Source organism: Lissotriton helveticus, chromosome 11 (genome assembly GCF_964261635.1).
Source record: "Lissotriton helveticus chromosome 11, aLisHel1.1, whole genome shotgun sequence".
In the NCBI taxonomy this organism is placed as follows: Eukaryota; Metazoa; Chordata; class Amphibia; order Caudata; family Salamandridae; genus Lissotriton; species Lissotriton helveticus.
In genome coordinates, this window is record NC_136072.1 from 315,874,333 (window position 1) to 315,894,811 (window position 20,479).

Here is a 20,479-nt window from a genome sequence, read left to right on the forward strand (position 1 = left end):
TTCTTTTAAACGTGCATCGCTGAAAGGGATGAAGCGAGGTATGGATTCTGTCTCGGAGTCGGCAATTCCTTTGTTGACCCACCGGTCGTATGGAAGGGGCAGAGGGACCCGTTTACAATGGGTCCCGTGCACCCAGTTCTTTTTGCCTTCCACCCGAACAGCTGATCTCGTGGAAAGAAGTACCAGGTACGGTCCGGTCCACCTCGGCTGTCCGTTGTTTGTGCGCTGGAAATTCCGCACCAAGACCCACGTGCCGGGTTCGATGGAGTGACCTGGATCGTCAGAGGCTGGCGGAGAGGAGCTGTGAACCTGTTGGTGTAAAACACGCAATTTAGTTGTTAATTCGCACAAATAGTCAAGCAGTACGGGGTGCTCTATTTCGCTGAGTTTCTTTGGCCTTGGCACGCCCCAGATGTTGGTTGGGCGGCCAAACACTATCTCATGAGGACTAAGTCCTAACCTGGAATGGACTGTCATTCTGGTTGACAAGAGTGCTAGGGGCAAGGCGTCAGGCCATTTAAGACCTGTACAGGCTTGGATCTTGGCTAATTTGAGCTTTAAAGTGCCATTGTAGCACTCTACTAATCCAGCTGATTGGGGGTGATTCGCAGAGTGAAACTTTTGTTGTATGCCTAAACACTCACACACTCTCTTCATCACGCGTCCTACGAATTCACTTCCATTATCACTCCAGACGATTCTAGGCATACCGAATCTCGGGAAGAACTCTTTGACAAGGGCTTTGGCAGTTGACAAGGCAGTATTGTCCTTAAGGGGGTACGCTTCCACCCACCTGGAGAATGCGCAAACAACAACGAGCACATACTTCAGACTGTTGCATCTCTCCATGTGAATGAAATCGAGCTGCAAAACCTCGAACGGATACGTTGGAGGCGCAAAATGACCAGCTGGAGTTGGGGTTCCCCTACCGGGATTGTACTTCAAACACACCATACAGTTTCTGACCACATTCTCTGCATATTTCGGGATATTACCATTTTGCCATACTGGGGCCAATACTTTACAGATTCCTCTCGAACTAATGTGCGCAACTCCATGAGCCATGGTTACTACTGCAAGTACATATGCGTTAGGTAATAGCCATCGCTGGTGTTCTGACAGTTCGACCCAACAACCATTCGCGTCTAATCTACCTTTACTTTCTCTCCATTCATTCACCTCTTTCTCAGTTGCCTCGGCTTGTATAGATTTCACGCTTTTAATGGTGTCCTCACACATTCCTACATCCGTAATCCATCTTGCGGGACCTACAACATACATCCGACTCATCGTGTTCCTTGCAGTCTCTTTCGCAACCTCGTCTGCAAATGCATTCCCGCGGCCAACATCATCTTGAATCTTTTTGTGTGCACTGCATTTCACAATGGCAACTTGTAGTGGCAAGGTCAGTGACTCGAGGAGCTCATTAACTAGCTGACCATGTTGTATCTTTGCACCATGTGACGTAAGAAACCCACGTTCACGCCACAATCTCCCAAAACTGTGAGCCACACCAAAGGCGTATTGGCTGTCAGTGTACACATTCACTCGCTTTCCTTTCGCTAACACACATGCTCTGGTAAGCGCAATTAGCTCTGCAGCTTGTGCAGAATTATGGGAAATGCGCGCGGTCTCTATAATGGTGTGTAATGTCGTTACGGCATATGCTGCAGTCGTATCACCATTCGGCGGCTTGAAACATGAACCATCAACCCATAAAGTATCGTTGCATTCAGGAAGGGGAGTGTCCTGTAAGTCTACTCTCCCTTTTGTCTCTTCTTCTGTCCTAAAACAGCAGTCATGGTTATCAATCTTGTCTGTTTCTGTCGGAATGGGTAATAACGTTGCGGGGTTCAGTGTATCACACCTCTTTATGTGGATGTGACTTGCTAGCAGTGTAAGTTCGTAACTGGATAGTCGAGCGCTAGTAAGATGTTGTGTCTTCGTCCTGTTTAGTAAAATGTCTACTGCATGCGGGACCATAACGATCAGAGTATTATTCATGACTAATCCAGCGGATTGTCTAATGCAGACAGCTGCTGCGGCGGTAGCCCTCAGACAACTTGGTAGGGCTGCATGGGCGCTGTCTGTCCCCAAAATGTGTGTTAAAACTGATAATGCACAACCTTCCTTCTCATGGACATATAATGTAAAAGGCTTACTGTAGTTGGGGTTTCCCAACACAGGAGCCGAACATAATGCATCACGCAACTCGTGGAAACTCGTCTGACAATCTTCAGACCAGGGCATAGGATTTGGCATGTCTTTACAGAGTAGTGCCAGCAAGGGTTTAGCTAGTAGTGAGAAATTCGGTATCCATTGTCTACAGTACGATGTAATGCCCAAGAAGGCCCGAACATCTCTCTGTGTCCTTGGGGCACTCAGTTCTGCAATTGCCTGTATTCTTTCTGGTGTCAGTCTCCTTCCCTCCTTCGACAAGATGTGACCTAGGTAGGTAACCTCTTGTCGACAAAATTGTAGTTTGGAGAGAGAGACTTTGTGCTTCCTGTTACATAAGTGATGCAATAATGACAGCGTAGCTCGTTTGCAAATTTCTTCAGTGTCTGCAGCGATCAGCAGATCGTCTACGTACTGAATCAGAGTTGAACCATTCGGTAGAATAATCGTGTCTAGTTGTGTTTTCAGGGCCTGACTGAATCATGAAATGTGGCCCAAAAAAATGTGTGGCGAGTCCCAATTCCGTCTACATTGTAGATAAGCAACAGTTTTTTTGGGGCACTCAAGCCACCATAGCAGTAATGTCGGGGACAACTGGAAACTGTGGGATAACTATCTTGTTCACTTCTCTGAGGTCGATGACGAACCTGTACACAGGTGGTTGTAAAGGATCAGTACGCTTTAAGACGGGCAGAACTGGACTGTTACAAACATTTCCTGTTGTTTCTTCGATGACGTCTTTATCAATCAGGTCATAAACAATCGTCAATAACGCCTTTTCACATTCGCTAGATATTTTGTATTGGGGAATACGTGGCAACCTAACGTTGGCTTTCAATGTTATGACATACGGTGCTATCTCCAAACGACCTACATCATTGGAGCCATTAGCCCAAAGTATATCAGGAAGTGATGACAATTCAGTCGGAATATTGTCCTTTGACAAATACATTGGAGAAATGACTTTCTTACCTAAAGTAAGTTGTACTCCCAAGGGGGAACAGTACAAAGTCGCATATAACCTTTTTAGCAAATCCAAACCTAACAAATTTTCACCGCAACCTGTTGTAAGAATGAGGGGTGCTTCTAATTCGCACGGGCCAATAGAAAGAGATATAGGACTAGAGATCGGGTTTCTAACAGGGGCGCCAGAGAAACCTACTGAAACATTCATTTCGCCAGACAAAGGTGCGCCAGGAAGTTTCGAGTGCATGATAGAACTTTTTGTAGCACCAGTATCCAGCAGAAATGGCTCTGACACTCCTGAGGTAATTACCTCGACATAAGGTCCATTCTGATCTACTGGAACTGAAACAACTCCCTCTCTTTGTCCATGGCTGTCCTAGCAATCGTTACCCTCATTTTCGTGTTCGGTGTAATAGTCGTCAGCATAGTACTGAGCTGACCTAGACGATGCATTATTCTGTTGGTCAAAGCTGTTCATCGAATTCTGAGGCGGAAAAGAAGTTGTATTCTGGGTGAAATTTCCACGGCCCCTACCTCTAGGGGCATGTTGAACACCTCGTCCCCTTACACCTGAAGCACCGCTCAAACGTCGCGCAAGAGCCGGACAATTACCTTTAAAGTGACCCTCTTCCTTGCAATACACACATTGATTCGGGCCATAAGCAATACGCTGATGGGAAAACTCGTTTCCTTGCGCGTTTCTCGAATACTGCTGTTGTTGTTGATAATTGGGCTGACTAGCCGTACGAGGCTGATTGGCTTGCTGGAGAAGAACTTTAGTTTTTAAATCTTTTGTCTTTTTGTCGACTTTATCTAGCTCGTCTTTGCGCCTATTTTCGTAGTACTGGGCTGTAGCTAAAATTTGCGCTGACGTAGAGACAGCCCAAGCACTCTCTGAATCTTTCAGTTTATTACACAGTTCAGGGATTAAATTATGTACGAATTTGTCTACAAACAATCTTTGACCACCCTCGGTAGCCACATCCTGACCACTATGATCGGTGAAAGTCTCCTCAAATCTTGTGAAAAAGTCAGACACATTCTCATCTTTCTTCTGCTTGCACGCAGATAGCTTGTCCCAGTTTACGCGTACTTCAGGCATTATGGTTTTCATGTACGCGATAATTCTACCGGGAAGTTCAGCTATTAACGGCTCAGGTTTAGAACCACCTATTTGTCTAGCATCTATAGCGGCAATGTTCGCCCATGAGTCACCTAGTTCTTGGTCATGGTTCGTATGACGTATTTTGCTCCATAAAGGATGTGGAACAACGTTCCCAAACAACATGTCTATATCCGCTAAATTCATTATACATGAGTTTGTAGTTTGCGATAACTCCTTATAATACCCAGTCGGGTTTTTACGAGGATCAGGCAGTGTCTGCTTGAGTGCTAAAACTTCGGATCTTTTCCAGGGGACATGTACCCATACACGCTGGAAATGAGGCAGAATTGGTGGATTCGCATTCGCATCACCTTCCCTCCAAACCGGAGGAACCTCTCTCATGGGGTACTGTCTCACTCTTTTTCCACCTGGTGCATCGTCTTCGTGACATGATCTAGAGACGTTTCCCTTACTCCTATAAGAGAGCAATAACTCTATCGCTTTCTCAACATCTGCACCTATAATCATACCTTCATAGAACTTAAAGCGTGTACGCCATAGTTCGTTCATTGTGTATTTGGGATCATTCGTCTCCAAATCTTCGCCCAGATATACACACATCTCTTCGAATACGTATGTCTGAGTGGGTGCATTCCATTGATGGAAAACTTCCATAACAGACTGAACATCATATCTAACAGTATCCGTAATCCATTGGCGTGCTAGTTCATTCAGCACTTTTCTTTCCTCGTAATCAGGCAGTTGACTACGGGACTGTCTTTGTTCTGTTTTAGGCATTGTTTTAGGCGAGCCAAAGAAAGGTGAAAATAGACTAGTGACGGTACCTGTCACTCTTTGTCTAATAGAAGGAGAACCTTGCGGAGGAGTAAGTGCCTCGGAAAAAACAGGCTGAGGCAAAGAAGAAGTAGAGGCAATAGCAGAGGAAGTCGAAGTAGTAGCAGACGTAGTATCATAGACAATAGCTGGAGCTGTAGGCAAAGTCGTAGAAGTAGATGGAGTATGTAGCAAAGATGGCGGCCCTTGAGAAGGCTGCGCCGGAGAAGTAGAAACCAGCTGAAGAGGAAGTGGCGTTCGTGCAAGAGCTGGGTTACGTGCGCCGGGGCGCGGTATAGTAAAATGCTTTGGCGTTGTAGTAGCGTCTAACGCATACGGTGGAGGTGAGCTTAATAAGTGGGACATTAATGGATCTTTCTCGGATCTCTCCTCTTGACCTTGTCCCTTATTTGGTAACATCGGGTAGCATTTATCTACTGCTAGTTTCTTGCTCCTAAGTATTTGTTAGTTTTCCTGCTCTTCCTCGTTATCCCTGTATGCAACGGCAGCTTGCACCATTGACATACCTCTTTTATTCTTTTTTGCTAATTTTATTTCTTTCTGTTTGGCTTCTTTGCGCCATAAGCGGAAAGAGTCAAACATCGCCGGCCGGGCTTTTCTCTTGAATAATTTGACCTCTAAGTTATCTAATATTTCTGAGTCGAAACTACCATATTGGGGCCATTTTAAAACACCATCCTTGCGGGTGTATTTTATCCACACTTCATTATATGTGATAGGACCTACGCCGTGTTTTACATAGAGCTCATATGTTGGAGTTCCAATCGGAGGAACCGGACAGGAATCCTCTAATCGGGAGTCCTTACTATAACCAAGACAAAACAAGTTTCCAAGTCTGCTAAAACCAGGCATCTTTGCTCACTAGTCTAGCTTCAAACTTCAAAGGATTATCTGTTACGATATTTCTCGTGAATACACAAGTCCTTCGGCTTTGGGGCTTGCAAGTACCAAATCAAAGCGTATCTCAAGGATACCAAAAACTAAGGACAAACTAAGGACTGGGAGACGCTCCACTTATACTTAACTGAAGTATTTGAAGATCGGTGACGTCGCTAGAAGACTCGTCTATCGTTTCGCTCTACCAAGGATCACTGGGTCCAAAACAAGGCGATAGTCAGGGCAGCAGTCCTTCGTAGCCGTCGGGACGCGGGGAACCTCGCAGCAAAGACCTTCAGAACCACGTCGACATACAGGGGTCGCTGAAGTGGCTGGCCGTCCTCTGGAATTTTCACACGAAGCTCCTCACGAACATCTGGCTTGGACCGTCGCCGCTTGATACCGCCCCGAGTTGGGCGCCAACTGAGGTAACGGGTTTTTAGGAATCCGTTTGGTGCCAGGGGATAACACCCGAAGACCTCTGAGTTCTCCCTTGTTCCGGACCACAGAAACACTGAGTCTTCTAGTCGAGTCAGAGATCAAGTTTTATTGGCAGCTACCAAGTAACAGGTGTCCTAGAAGCACGACAAACACGGGTCATGTGTTCTCAGGAGACTGTTCGTTTTTACAGAACCAGCCTTCTCCTTATATACAAAAATAATAGCTGCAAGCAAGAATTCTTGAGTTTATGATATGGCTATACACATATTTCTACAATAATACAAAAGAGCGAAGTCATGTAGGCAAGCCCGTATTTTAGATGTCCAATTCGTGATAGATTACCCAGCCAAGCCCGGAACTCCCATCAGATATCGGTGAAGCCCCAATAAAAGAAGGCACCTCCTAGTCATAAAACTGGCCATAAACAGGGAACGCGGACAGGCGTGTGTGTAGAAAACACGATCTGGATGTAGTGAATGGTTTGTGGCATGTTATGCATTGATGCTATCGTATTAGGCCACTGGGCGAGGAGCTGCCCAAACAGGTTCGGCTGGAGGCAATGGAGTCAGTTGGGACAGGTCAGGGGGGAGTCAGGGAAGGTGGACGTGTCCTTTTAGATCAAGCTCGACCTTTAATTGACTTATCATGAGGGCAAGACACAAGATGGATACCGTTTACAAAATGGAGTCTGAGGGGTCGGGACGGAAACTACGATTCAGGGGTGTTAGCATGTCTCGATCATGACGCAAATGCATAGGAATGATGTCCTAATCATTATCGGTTCGTCGACACCAAATTCGTCATGGTACGTTGATGTTTCGGGACACGGGTATCGGACCTCGATACCGGGACAACAGTAGGGTCCAGAATTTCAGAACCACAGCGAGAGTTCGCGGATTGCGAATTTGCGGAAAATCCGCAAAATCCGCAAGCGGAACAGATTTTACGCCCATGCTTAGTTATGACGTCCCGATAGTTCTCAAAAGAGGGGTCCAATCTGTGGGACAGGAATCTACCAGTTAGACTGGTGACACCTGAGCTAATGACAGACTCCTGTCGAACAAAGGCCCAATATAGCGCTTTAAAGTCTTGTTTAGAGGGAAAAGTAGTGGACCCCGGAGAGACCCACAGCTGGTTACAGCCCATGTCTTCCAAGATCAGTTTCACTTCGCGCAGCCAGGGTATATTACTGGAGACCCAAACTGATCTTACTTCCTCTAATTCCCTGGCAAAGAGGCTTAGATCTGGGGATATCCAAATGTGTCTCCACAGAGCTACTAACCGATATCGGGCCATCTCGTTAATTGGTTTGCATCCCATATCCAAACAAAGTGGTTTTGTAGGAGTGGATTGGGGAATTCCTACCAGTTTTCTCAGGAATTTATTTTGAACTTTTACCAAAGTTGATAGGTCCGTAAACCCCCAAAGATCTGCCCCGTACAAAATTGCGAAGCTGACCTTAGTATCATATATCCTAAGAGCTGGTTTAACCCGTTTGGATAGAGACCTTTTTTGCTCCTGCAAAAGACAACCAGTAAGGCGTGCAAATCTTAGGTAAAAAGTGTCAACCTGTGGTTTCCAGCTGAGGCGGTGGTCCAAGGTTACTCCTAGATAGGTCATAACCTCTACTTGTTCAAGACTTACTCCATTCATGCTCACAAAACTTTTAATGGGGCGACTTTTAGTTAAGACCATGAATTTGGTCTTGCTCACATTAATTTTCAAATCGTTGACCAAGCAAAACTCCTCAAATCTATTTAGTGCAGTTTGCAGACCACTACGGGTCTTTGAGAGGAGCAGAGTGTCATCGGCAAAGATGAGCATGGGGAACTTGGTCCCACCAAGTGAAGGAGCATCAGTGGGGGTATCAGCAAAAAACTTCACCACCTGATCGATAAACAACAGAAAAAGCGTGGGTGCCAATACACACCCCTGACGGACGCCTCGATTTACAGTGAAGCAGTCCGTCACTTGCCCTTGGCCTCCCCACCTCACCCTAGCGAAATTGCCCTCATGTAGTCGTACTACCAGGTCAAGCAGTTCTGGTGGCAGTCCCAGGTTTTTCAGGACGGCCCACAATTTGACCCTTGGCCCGAGATCAAAGGCCGACTTTAGATCTATAAAGGTGGCGTAGATGGATCCGCCGCCCAACAGCACCACCTTCCAGTATATCAGAGTAAATCTGAAAACCTGGTCGATGATGCTGGTGCCTGATCTAAAGCCGGCCTGCAAGAGAGACAGAATACTTTCCATCTCCATCCAACCCTGGACTCTAGCAAGGACCATCCTAGCAATGATTTTTTGTAGGGAGTCGATTAAACTTATGGGGCAGTAATTGCCCGGGACCGAACGGTCCCCTTTTTTAAAGATGGGAAGAATTTCCGCCCCCTTCCGTGCCCCCTTAGCAATGGCATTCGCTACCGAAGTTATGTAGGGAACCCAGATTTGGAGATTAGTTTGAAATAAGTCAGCCGGGATGGAATCCATCCCTGGCGCTTTCCCACGCTGAACCAAACGGATTGAAGACTCAGTTTCTAAAAGCGTAAAAGTTAACACTTGGTTGTGGGTGGGGAGGGAGATTTCCCACTTAGCTTGTCCAGTACAAGATTCCAAATCAGGATCTATAAACTGGCTGGAATAAAATTCAACCCATGCTTCAACAGACACATGATTAGCAGGGATTTGTGAATCGGGGTTTCTACCCCACTTCACTATTTCCCAAAATCTAACCTGGTTAGAGGAGCTACAAGCCTCTAGGAGATCTGACCAATGACTTTCATCCCACTCTTTTTTCGCCTCCCACTGTACTTCTTTGTACCTTAAACGTGCCTCTTTTATATCGCTGGTGATCCTGGATTTAACTGCTTTAATTAAAGCGCTATGCGCAACCCTGCAGTTTTTGTTATACCATTTTTCCTGACAACCCTGTGCCTTCGCCTTTCCTCGTGTTAATGGGAGGGTTAGAAGGGCCTTTAGTTTATTAAAACACTGTTCGTGGAGGTCACAGATCTGGTCAATAACAGCCTCTGTGGGCGATAATTTCAAGAAATCACTCAGAGTCGATGATACTACCTCCGATATACCATCTAGGAGGGAGGGATTCTCCACAACCCTTGACCATTTAAGCCTTCTTCTATCATTAGTCAGGAGGGCATCACTCGTTAGGTGTGCAACAAAGGTAGACCTACTGGGGTTACCAGGGAGTCTTAGACTAAGAGACAATGGGTTATGATCACTTTCGGGGCGAAGCATGACTTCCATGTCGTCCAGAAATGACCAGTATTCCATTTTTAGCAGAATATAATCTATTCTGCTTTTACTAACCCCATTGTCAAAAGTAGGTTTACCGGCCTTGTCAGAGACCGTACGACCATTGGCTGCTCTCAGCCCCCAGTCCAGACACAACCCCGCCCAATGTAGTGCCGCCTCTGTACCCCTTTTAATGTTATTCAAGGACAGCATCAGGATATTCCACACAGTGTCGTCCTCCAACCCCAGGTCCTCCCCCCGCTGAGCAAAGGTTCAAAGGTGCAGTTAAAGTCCCCCGCTAAAATGAGTAACTTGTCTCTCCCTATCCCTTCAAGGTAGGAATCGAATGCATTTAATATAGCAGGGCTACGCCCTCCAGGTCGGCCTCGGGCATAGATGTTAATAACTACTACATCCTGGCAGTTTTCCTTACATAATTTAATTCCCAGGAGATCCGGGTTATCCACATCAATTTCCACTGGCCTGTAGCCAATGGACTGTTTGACCCAGATAACTAGGCCCCCTGAAGCTCTACCCTTATGACCCTTCACTGCTGGTTTGAAAAAATTTAAAAACCCCACCCTATAGATTGGACCGGGAGCCCAGCTCTCTTGAAACAATAAGATGTCATAGGTGTCAATGAACTCTACCCAATCCTCTGAGCCCAAGCGCCCCTTTAACCCCGCTATATTCCACGAAGCTAGTTTAAGCGACACTGCCTGACTGGGGGGTGCAGTGACATTCTGGACACATTGAACCACTCCCAAAATCTCGCTCTTGTTGGGTTGAGGACCCACCTCCAGATTAACATCCATCTTATGTATTGGGGCTGTCCCCTTCTCTATCTCCAGGGTACCTCCCCCCAGACTCAATGCCGTGTTACAGTCTACGTCAGCCCCGCCTACATAATTGCTGGAGTCACTCTCGCTTCCAACAACAGGATGAAGTCAATCGATGCCCTCAGACCAGAAAGGGATTCGAAGCGGTTAAACAGTATGGGACAATACGGGGTAGGGGGAATTCTATCCGCTTGGAATCTCCTAATAGGTCTTCTTGGAATCATATGGTTAGGGGGAAACTCACAAAAACGATGAGGATAAAAATATGCAAGGCCCAATGTCTGCACATCACCCAATCTGCCAAACCTTGCTTCCCTGCGTATAAAATCCACAACCCAAGGGTCCTTGAAAGATATAATAACACAATCCCCTTCTAAGTCCTTAGTGCTTTGGCCCACCCAGTCAACTCTTCTCACGTACAATATGTCTGTGGAAGAGGACGGAGGGAGGGGACGATGTTTATTCAACCAAAATACAACTTTGTTTTTGAGGTCCCCAAAGTGTTCAGTTTGATCCTCCCTAATGGGTGCGACACCTGTTAGGACGATCGTGTATGGGGTGGCTTCAGCAGGTAAATCTGTGCAGGGGGGCCCCCGTTTTTTGACCTTCGAGGAGAGTATCGAGGGATTGGTAGTTCTACTCCCTAATACTCCATTACTTCTTTTGGGCTGTGTAAATGTATTGGAATCACCCCTCACATGGGTTTGGGCCAACGTAGCCACAACGGGCTTGGGGATACTCAGCTGACCCAAGTGGTTGGATTTGGAACTAGCCTTCTTTGGGACCTGTAAAGTCGTGGCCAATGTGGGTATGTTATCATTATTCGTGGTTCCACCCCTTGCCCCTGACCTTTCGGGTTTATTTAGAGCAGACCTTATGGTGCTGGCTTAGCGGGTACTATAGGTGGCAACTTACCCGTAGCCACTGCTCCCTGTGATTTAAAATTGCTAGAGGGGATCGGGTTCGCCAAAACACTTTGAGAATTAACTAGTTTTTTTAAAAGACCGGTATTGGTGTTAACAAAATTCTCAAGTGCATCCAATTTTGAGGTCATCAATCTAGTTCTTTCCAAAACGGGCAGTAAAAGGGTTTTAAATAAAGATTCCATTTTACCCAACAAGCCATCGTCACTATTATAACACGTAGGACAAGGATCTGAAGACCCATAAGGGTAGTTTGGAGGATGCAGGGGATCATTTAAGACCGAGGTAGTGAGAGGATTAGTGATAGCTTCAGGAATAATAGTTGGCTGAAATAGACCATTTGTTTTTGAAATCTTGGTTGCACCACCCCTCTGGCGGCCCTTCCGTCTTTTCCTCTTGCGTGATAAGTTTCTCATGGGGTCCTCATCCGAGGAAGAATCCGGCTGAGATTGACTAGCCAGAAGCACACTACCCTCTGCCACACTGCCGTGTGCATTGCCAGAGTTGATCTCACTGTCAGAGGAGATCAAGGACAAGCCCTCCCCCTCCGCCTCACAATGCACATCCACCGGTGCTACGACCAAAAGAAGACTAGCACTCTGTGCCGATGCCTCAGGACTAGGTATTGTAGCAATGGTGCCCAACGAAGAGCGTTTCCTACCGAATAGGTCAATTGAAAGCCGTTTTTCAGCCATAGCTATGTCTTTTTCCAGAATACCTGTTGCCCTGGTAATAAATTCATCCAAAGGGCCAGAGACCACCCCCTTGGTGGTCTGCAGCTGAACAGTTCATTCTTTTCCAGAGCGTAGAGGCATAATTAAAACAATGACATAAAAAGATATATCTAGTTATTACAACAAATCAAACAATCAAACAAATGAAAAGGGGGGTGGCCCAACCCAACCTCGGCCGACCACGGACGGCCACAGACGGTCCCGCCCTTGTCCCAGGCTTCTCCCTCACCCACCCATACACCCACCCAAATGAGGCAGAGGGACTGAATAGTCCCCTTTAGTGATGAGGAGAAAGGCTGTATGCACTTCGCGGGTCACCACTGTCCTCCTGGCATAGAAGAAAAGTGAAAACACAATATAAGGTTTTATCTATATAGTGCTCTAAACTCAAGTCACCGCCCTAAATTGTGCCTAGAAAATCCTTAGCAGAAATCTCAGACATAAAGAATTGCGTTTTTTCCTTCTAGATAATTTTAAGCTTGGAGGGACTGAGTAAATATGCCTGTGCCTATTTGGCTTGAAACAATGGTATAAGTTGGCGCAAGTGCCATCTCTGCTGTACCGTAGCCTGACAATAGTCTGGGCGTACAAAAAATTCAACCCCCTTCCCCTTTCTTATGCGGCCCGGCCTTGCCAGATCATACAAAGCTTCCCGTGTCAGAAAATTGTTTAAACAAATTAATATTGCTCTGGGTTTCCCATCTGACGCCTTGGTACCATTCCGCTTTTGGAAGGGGAATCGGTGCACCCTCTGTAATTCCACTTCCCATTTCCATTGGGTCAGTTCATGGAAAGCTTCTGAAAACAGCCCGATGATAAATTGGCGAATGTCATTTTCTTTCGATCCCTTCCGGGATACCCAGGACTCGCAGGTTGTTTCTCCTGGATCGATTCTCGAGGTCGATTAACTTCCAATTAATGTCTTCTCGAAGAGTGTTCAGAGAGGAGACATACGTTTTCTGCTGCACCATTTCGTCTTCGATTGAGGAGATTCTACCTTCTGCCTCCCCAATCCTAACTGCCATTTCATTACAAGTTTTAACAACTCGACGCAGCGTATTTTGGAGCTTACGAACCGCCCCTTGCGTCCGCAAGCTCTCCGCCTTTGTCTCCTCACGGTGCGACATAATGGCTTGATAAATAGTGGCTAAAGTGATCTCACGCTCTATATGACCTTCCGGGCAGGTGACTGCATGGCCACTCCTGACCTTGGTTGTTACACCATCTTCTAGTTCCGCAGAAGAGTGACCCAATGTAGGGGATCCATCATTCTCAAAGCCTTCCCTGGGAAGGGGATTAGACAAATCTCTTACTTCTTTGGCTTTGCATACAGTGTTCCTTTCCTCCCCGGTTAACAAGCTGTTTTCATCTTCCTCCAGAGGCACTGAGCTTGTCAGGCTTGTCAGACTTCTGTCGTCTGGCCAGTCCCCCTCCACACTCTCAATATCAGAAGCATTTGAAAGATCTGACATAGAATAAAACTTACGGGCTGAATCAACAGAATCCGCGTCAATAGTTGCTTCAATAGTTGCTTCGGTAGTTGCTTCGCTTATAGTCCCAGCTCCTTGAGATGGTTTATCTAGTTTTGCGCGGATCCCAGTGGTTACTAAGGTCTTCCGAGTGCTTGGGGCAGAGCCTGCTATTCCTGTGGTTGGCAGAAGGGATAAAGCCTTTCCCAAAGCAGCCCCTGCGGTGACGTCCACAGCAGCACCATTAGCCATGACATCAGCAGTAATAATGGGAATATCTTCCCCATTTACCTCCAGAGCCACCAGTTCTTTTGCGGAAAGAGAGGAGTCAGAAGAGTCAGCCATTAAAAACAATTCAGTTTTATCCATGGGTGTTGCTGGCTCAGAATTAGCTCTGGCATTACCATTCTGCAGAGTATTCTCTTCGACTAAAGGATGAGTCTTACCTTTAGGCTGAGTTCTTTTTTTAAATATCCCGGGGGTTTTAACAGCACCCCCAGCCTCCTCCTCCATTCTGGTGGGGGCCTGAGAGGTAGGTGTAACTCCTTGCACATGGTTTGAGGCACGTTGAGCGCTACCACCAGCGTCCCCATTCCCAGCACCAGGAATCGGTGAACCCGCAGAAGCTCCGCCTGTGGCAGCGGCCGTCGCCGCCGAGGTGTTCAGCCCCTTCGCAACGTTGCTAGCGTTCGTGAGCGCCATCGGTGTAGCTTGCGTCCAGCCCGGGTCTTTAAGACAGCCCGCCGACTGATCCAGAGCTGCCGCTCCCACCACGCGAGAGCCGGCAGCAAGCTTCCGTCGTCCGCGATACCTTGCGAGAGAACAGATGCGGAAAGAAAAGCTCAGATCACAGCGGTGAAAACTGACCCAGTCCAGGAGCATAGCCAGGTACCCCGGGTGTTGTGATACTCTAGCACAGGGGGTTGAAGAAAGTTTTCAGAGGGGGCATAACGATCATGGCTATAGTTATTCACTCCATCTTCCACAGCGCTCAGAAACTGTCAGGGAGGACAGGAGTGATTTAGCGGCTGAGGGCACATATCGCCTGCCTCACTCGGACACAGCTGTGTCTGCCATCTTGCCTCGTCTCGGGCATCGATGAAGTCCCCCCTTTTTTTAAAAAAAACAAAAAACTTGAGTAGTAACGACTGACCAGTTATTGGATTGGACTGGATAGGGTTAGAGAAAAATATTGGTAACCCCCAGATGTTGGAAAATAATATGTCTCACCACTCCTAGGGATCAGGCCTTTTATTGTTTATAACATATCTCGTCCTCCACTTACATTTGTCATAGAGAAATAGGTATCTCATACATTGAGGATTACATAAAGCCCGACCGCAATTATTATGGCTTGCCATTAGAAAAAATGAGAAAGCATGTTTACCCAGGAACACCATTAAGCACTGCCTTAGCTGTGAGAAGGGGACTGAGATTCCATGGTTAACTAGTATAAGATCCATATTATGTTCTGTCAACCTTGAACAGATTTTTGACGACCCACTTTACAACAAAAACACTAATAAAAAACAGTTATGGCAGGCATTATACGATCAGGCAATTTCCAATAGATTTCATAAGTAAACTATGAAGGAGAGCGTGACAAATTACATGTTATTGTCCCCCACCCGATAACATGACAATGTATCTGACCAGAGAAAAGGAGAACAAAGCCTTCTATTTCGATATGGGCTGGCACAGCTAAATATCTGTTGTGTTTCCGCCGGGTTTTACCATTCATTTGGACTCTTCTCCATGTCCCTGTGATAGCAACTCAGGACAAACAATGTAAAATGTTATGTTCTTTTGCGGGTTCTATCTTATATACTCCAATTATTTTCTGGTCCAATTTCTAAAGAAACGAAGAGTTAGACATTTAAAAGATGCATGTGAAGTGTTTCTTCACCTGAAAGATGAAGCTGAAACAATTTGTTTGGGTGCCTTTTTGAAAGCTGCTGAAATAGCACGTTGCTCCATGAATAATATATTGCTCTGATGCACGATCATGCATTTTATGTATGTTTGAGGGTGCTACATTTTTAATTATGTTATTCACTATATATGTCATATTTATGTATGTTAATGATTCTAAATGTAATGAGTTATATGAATTTTTTATCGTACTTTTATGGATACAACATGTATTCATATGAAGTTAAATTGAATTGAATTTTAGACTGAGTACACTCAAAAGACCTTCCACTTGGGGAGGTACTGCTTTAGTATCTATTCTAAGGTGAGGAATATGTGGTTCGAAGATTTCTATGGAAGAAAACGTTACTAACCTTCAGTAATGCTCTTTCTGGTCGATATTCTATCTAATGGCAGACTACTCAATGCTCGTTCAGAGGAGTGGCCTCTTTTTGACATTGCAAAGAAGCCCTAAGTTGGGAATATCTAGACTTGTACTAGCAATTTTTCTGAGGACTCAGAAAGTGAACAAGCAAGGAACAGGCCTCAGCACGCAGGGTTGGAGTTTATATCCGGCTCTGCTCTGTCACTTTCAGTACGGTATGGTGTCAACTTGAAGCCACAAAGCACCATCTAACGACATGTGGAAGGATTGGTGATGAAAGATTTCTAAATTCAGTCTGGCACCTGGTAAGTATTCTAAGTTGAGGAATATGCGGTTAGATAGAGTATACACGGGAAAGAGTATTACCGATAGTAAGAAACTTGTTTTTTTAGAAAACCTAGGTAGGGATGGTGTTTCAAACAAGACAGCGCTCACGAATCAAGCAACAATGTTTATAAGAGCAGAATGGAAGGTTGGGCCACATAAAGCACCTGAAGAACTTTCAGCATCTTTTTTTCTGCAAATCATTCATACAAACCTAATTGACAAAACATTTGTAATCACATACTAACTCTACTCTGATCTAAGATAACTTTTAGTTCTGAAGCAGCTCAATGATAAGAAACGTTTTCGTTTTGGAGCAGCTTAATGGTTTGAGGCCTTAAGTAAAAAAAAAAAAAGAGTACATCAGATAGAAACATAATAAAACTGCATGGGTATTGTGTAGGGAAAAATTGAACTCATGGTACTGTATGTATTGAACAGACAAAAACGGTTAAATCACTTGATGAGCATGTGGGTAGGGCATACTGGCCAAAGCTTATACTATAGAACAAGCAACTGAGCAGGAGGTGCAGGAAGGATGACAGCAACAACAGGGAAAGGAGGGGCTGGAGGGAAGATGCAAAAAAATACGGGAGCCGAAGCTAAGCATGCACCCACATGTAACACAAGCAGGAAAGAAATAAACAATGAGTCCCCAAATAAATAGATAAACAACCAAAGCATAAAGATACAGTACTTGGTCCCTGCTCCATGGGAGGAAATGAAAGACAAAAAGGAGGGACAAAGGGTAAGGATTGAACACTATCAGGCAAGGATTTTTTAAGGACACTCAAACAAACAAATGAAAAGCAGCACGGGCAGGATTTAAACCACTAAAGTATATACAACAGGTCTCAAAAGCTCGACCTTAAAAGTTGACCTTAAGTACAAAATGAGACTCCAAATAATGTGTTAAAATAGACAGAAGGTGAACTCTAAAGAGTACATTTGGAGAACAGTTACATTTTGCATAACTTGCACAGTTTACATAAGGCGGAGTGTCATGGTTTGTAAATAAATGCAAGGTAGATCTTTTTTTAAGTAGATTTAAAAAATAATAGTGAACAGTCAGTGGTGGTGGTCATATATACACATTTTACAAACTCAGTGAACAGCTGTGAGAAACCATGGCTGCAGACTCACAATGATATAGGGCGATTTTGGTTATGTAAAGAAAATAAATAAAATGAAGAGAATGGCTGCTTGAATATGCATGCAGATTATTAACCTACCAAATTCACAAAAAAGACCAAAGTACCCGAAAGGGCAATGGCAGGTGGCGTTCCCCTCTAAGCACTTTCCTCCGTTCCTACATCTGCATATCTCAGAAAGCTCTGAAACAGACGATGAAGAGATATAACGAGCATCACTTCACAAAGCATGCACAGTGGTTTCCTCATTTTGCAAGGAAAATACAAAGCATTGGTAGTAGTTTTGGCACTTCAATTGGTGAAGGGGGTACGGTCAACATTGCTGAGGTTTAAGGAATCGTTATAGTGGTATTTATTTATATCTGGATTAAAAAAGAAAAAGTGGTCATGACAACATGACAGCAAAGCCTGCAACATCCAACACTTGACATAAAATGTTAAAATTATCGAGCCAGGAGAAAAAACTGTTTACAGTTTAATAAATGCTATGGTACATTTGCTTTTTCTTCCAATAGAGACAGCGTTGGTTTAATAATTCTGCTCTTCGTGGGGTGTTCATGCTTTGTCATTTTTTTCTTAACGTACTGGACTGACACCCTTTGTTTCTTTGTTTTACCAAAATACGAGTCCTTCCGAATTGTTGCCATTACCTCTTGACATGCATGTAATATCATAGACTACAGTCCTCTTGGTCCTGTTTTCATTAGTTTTGCCTCTTTACAAGATTTGCAGAACTGCTGAGGACAGCCAACACCCTTATTGTTCTCCAAAATAGTCTAGGATTCTCTCTCCTCTTTGTCCAACACAGCATGGTGGTCTATGGTGTTTGTGGTAGTGATGAGTGTACCCCAGGGACATGTCTTCATGAGATCCCTGCCAATGTTGTGGGGGACAGTTTGAGAAGGGCTAAAGCTATATTGGGAGAGGATTGTGTAGAGATATTCCGCTGCACAATTGAAACTAAGCTGCCTAGCTGTTACTTCAATTGTCTTATTTACTAATTTTCAATTAATAAACTAGTTTTTTATACATGTTTTATTCACTATTTCTGATATGCCTTTACAAGTACAGGCAGTCATACAATAGGATATTTTATAGGAAATGAAAACTGAAAACCGAATCCCGTGTTCTTCACGGGATCTATCACAATGTCAGTTAGCTATTCTTCTTAAATTCTAAGAGATGCACTTATTAAAACCCTGCAGAAGGAGAGTCTCATTAAGAAAAGTGCCTAATCTAACATGTGTCAAGACTGTACCTGAAGGATCTGTTCATTTCCAGACCTACTTAAAAGGGGTTAGCTTCATTTATTTGTATAATCTACTAAAGAAACATGGCTACCATACAAAACAGTTGCACTAACACTTGAAAATGCCTTCTGGATGTAGAAACATTTCTATGTATCGAGTTTTCTTTGAACAAATAGGGGGGAGTATGTAAGACAGGCTCTGGGGCAGTGCGACTAATGCATCTGCACCTGGGGCTGACCTTGGGGCACTGTGTTTAGAAATAACACAGGTTTAAAAAGCACCTGCTGCAAAGTTCTTTGTGTGTCCAGCAGTTTTCAGACAAGAATAACAATGTCAAGATAAGTCTGATGATTAATGTTCCCGCTTGAGAGAGATCAGTTTTGTCTACTGGCAACTTCCGCTCACGATAAAGTAGTGCAGAGGGTTAATATGCGTGCTGCAAGGAACATTTACCACGCAGATCACAAAACTGTATTCATTTGGATACTGCTTTTGTCACAGAGATTCTGTTACTTGCAGTTGATAAATTACGACTCTAATACAGAACAGGAAGCTATGAACTGTCATCAAAGAGCTGCATCCAAACTGCATGGTATAGGTTAAAAATGTATGTATTTTCCTCTGTCTTTCCTAAGCCTAATGTTGATAAAAGGGGTTCATTTGGGTGGAAATACAATCTTATTAGTAAAGCCAACTACTTTGGTACATTTTAAAACCTTGAGTTTGTGCATCTCCAGACCAAACACTCCTGAAATAAACTGGCTACTAGTACAGATGTCATGTGTTTGCTACACCTTTTAATCCTCATTGTTTTATGTAACATTTACTGTACACTTGTTTACACACGTATGATACATTGGCTCTGTATAATGTGTGTGATATGTAAAATGCTCTGCACCCTACCCTATTATGAGTAGCACTATAAAACAAATGAAATGGATGTGAGAGAGGAGCTATGGAGATATGAGGGGTATTGATGAAGCGTGGTAGTGAGAGAATTCGTAGAGGAGTTTTTTTGTGGCGGGGTGCCAACAAAGAGTGTCGCACTGAGTGCCACGAGTGCTAGGGCCAGCCCTGGCTCAATCCATTGAAAGGAAATGTCTGAGATATTTCCTAATCTGGGGAAAGACAAGAAGATTGAGTCCCAGTATTGTATGTGTATGTCTATGCAGGCTTCATCATTGAAAAAAAAGGCTTATGGGCCAGATGTCTTGTTATGGAAAATCTTCAACACTCATTCTGAAAAGGATCACCGTTGACATCATCCAGTTGGGGGACGGGCGGATGATCATACATCGGCTGAGTTGATGTTCGTTCCTCCATAGTCCCCATGTTTGGGGACAAGACTTGAGGTATTACACAATCAGCAACCGGTCTGAGAGACCGGCCTAAATGGGACTGGAAGCACCCTTATTGGGAGAGGAACTGGGGGTGGCCAAACAGCAACAAGAAAAAAAGGGAGCAAATAAGCTACACAACAACGCAAACTGAAAATCTGGGGAGACCTTAGTGATGCTTCAAAAAGACTATGGAAAGGAAGGAATCACCAACCTTTTTACAGTATATAATACTTAAACTTACCATGCACTGCCCAAAGACTTCTGGATAGCACTGAGAGCTAACAGACACTGCGCTGGTCTGGAATAACTTAGAGGAATATTCCAAAGAATGACACATGAGCCTTGGGGTAGAAGCAGGACAGAAGAGCTGTGGCCCCACCTCTCCTTTCAGAGCATCCAAAGAACAGCCCAGATCGCCTAACCATGGGGAGGGACCACTACACGAGTGAATCAAATTAAGACAAAATGGCAGCGAATAAGGAA

The 20,479-nt window shown here is 44.7% G+C and overlaps 1 protein-coding gene across 9 annotated transcripts in view; it reads right to left on the reverse strand.

Moving 5' to 3' along the window:
• SNED1 (sushi, nidogen and EGF like domains 1) overlaps positions 1 to 20,479 on the reverse strand; it is a 2,618,914-nt gene that overhangs the window by 1,657,000 nt on the left and 941,435 nt on the right. For 7 of the 9 annotated variants that reach the window (XM_078665627.1, XM_078665624.1, XM_078665625.1 and 4 more), the window contains one exon: positions 17,488 to 17,589. The exons of the other annotated variants lie outside the window; for them this stretch is intronic. In XM_078665627.1, the coding sequence (XP_078521753.1) occupies positions 17,488 to 17,589 (102 nt within the window). The remainder of the gene's footprint in view (positions 1 to 17,487; positions 17,590 to 20,479) is intronic. 9 annotated transcript variants of the gene reach the window in all.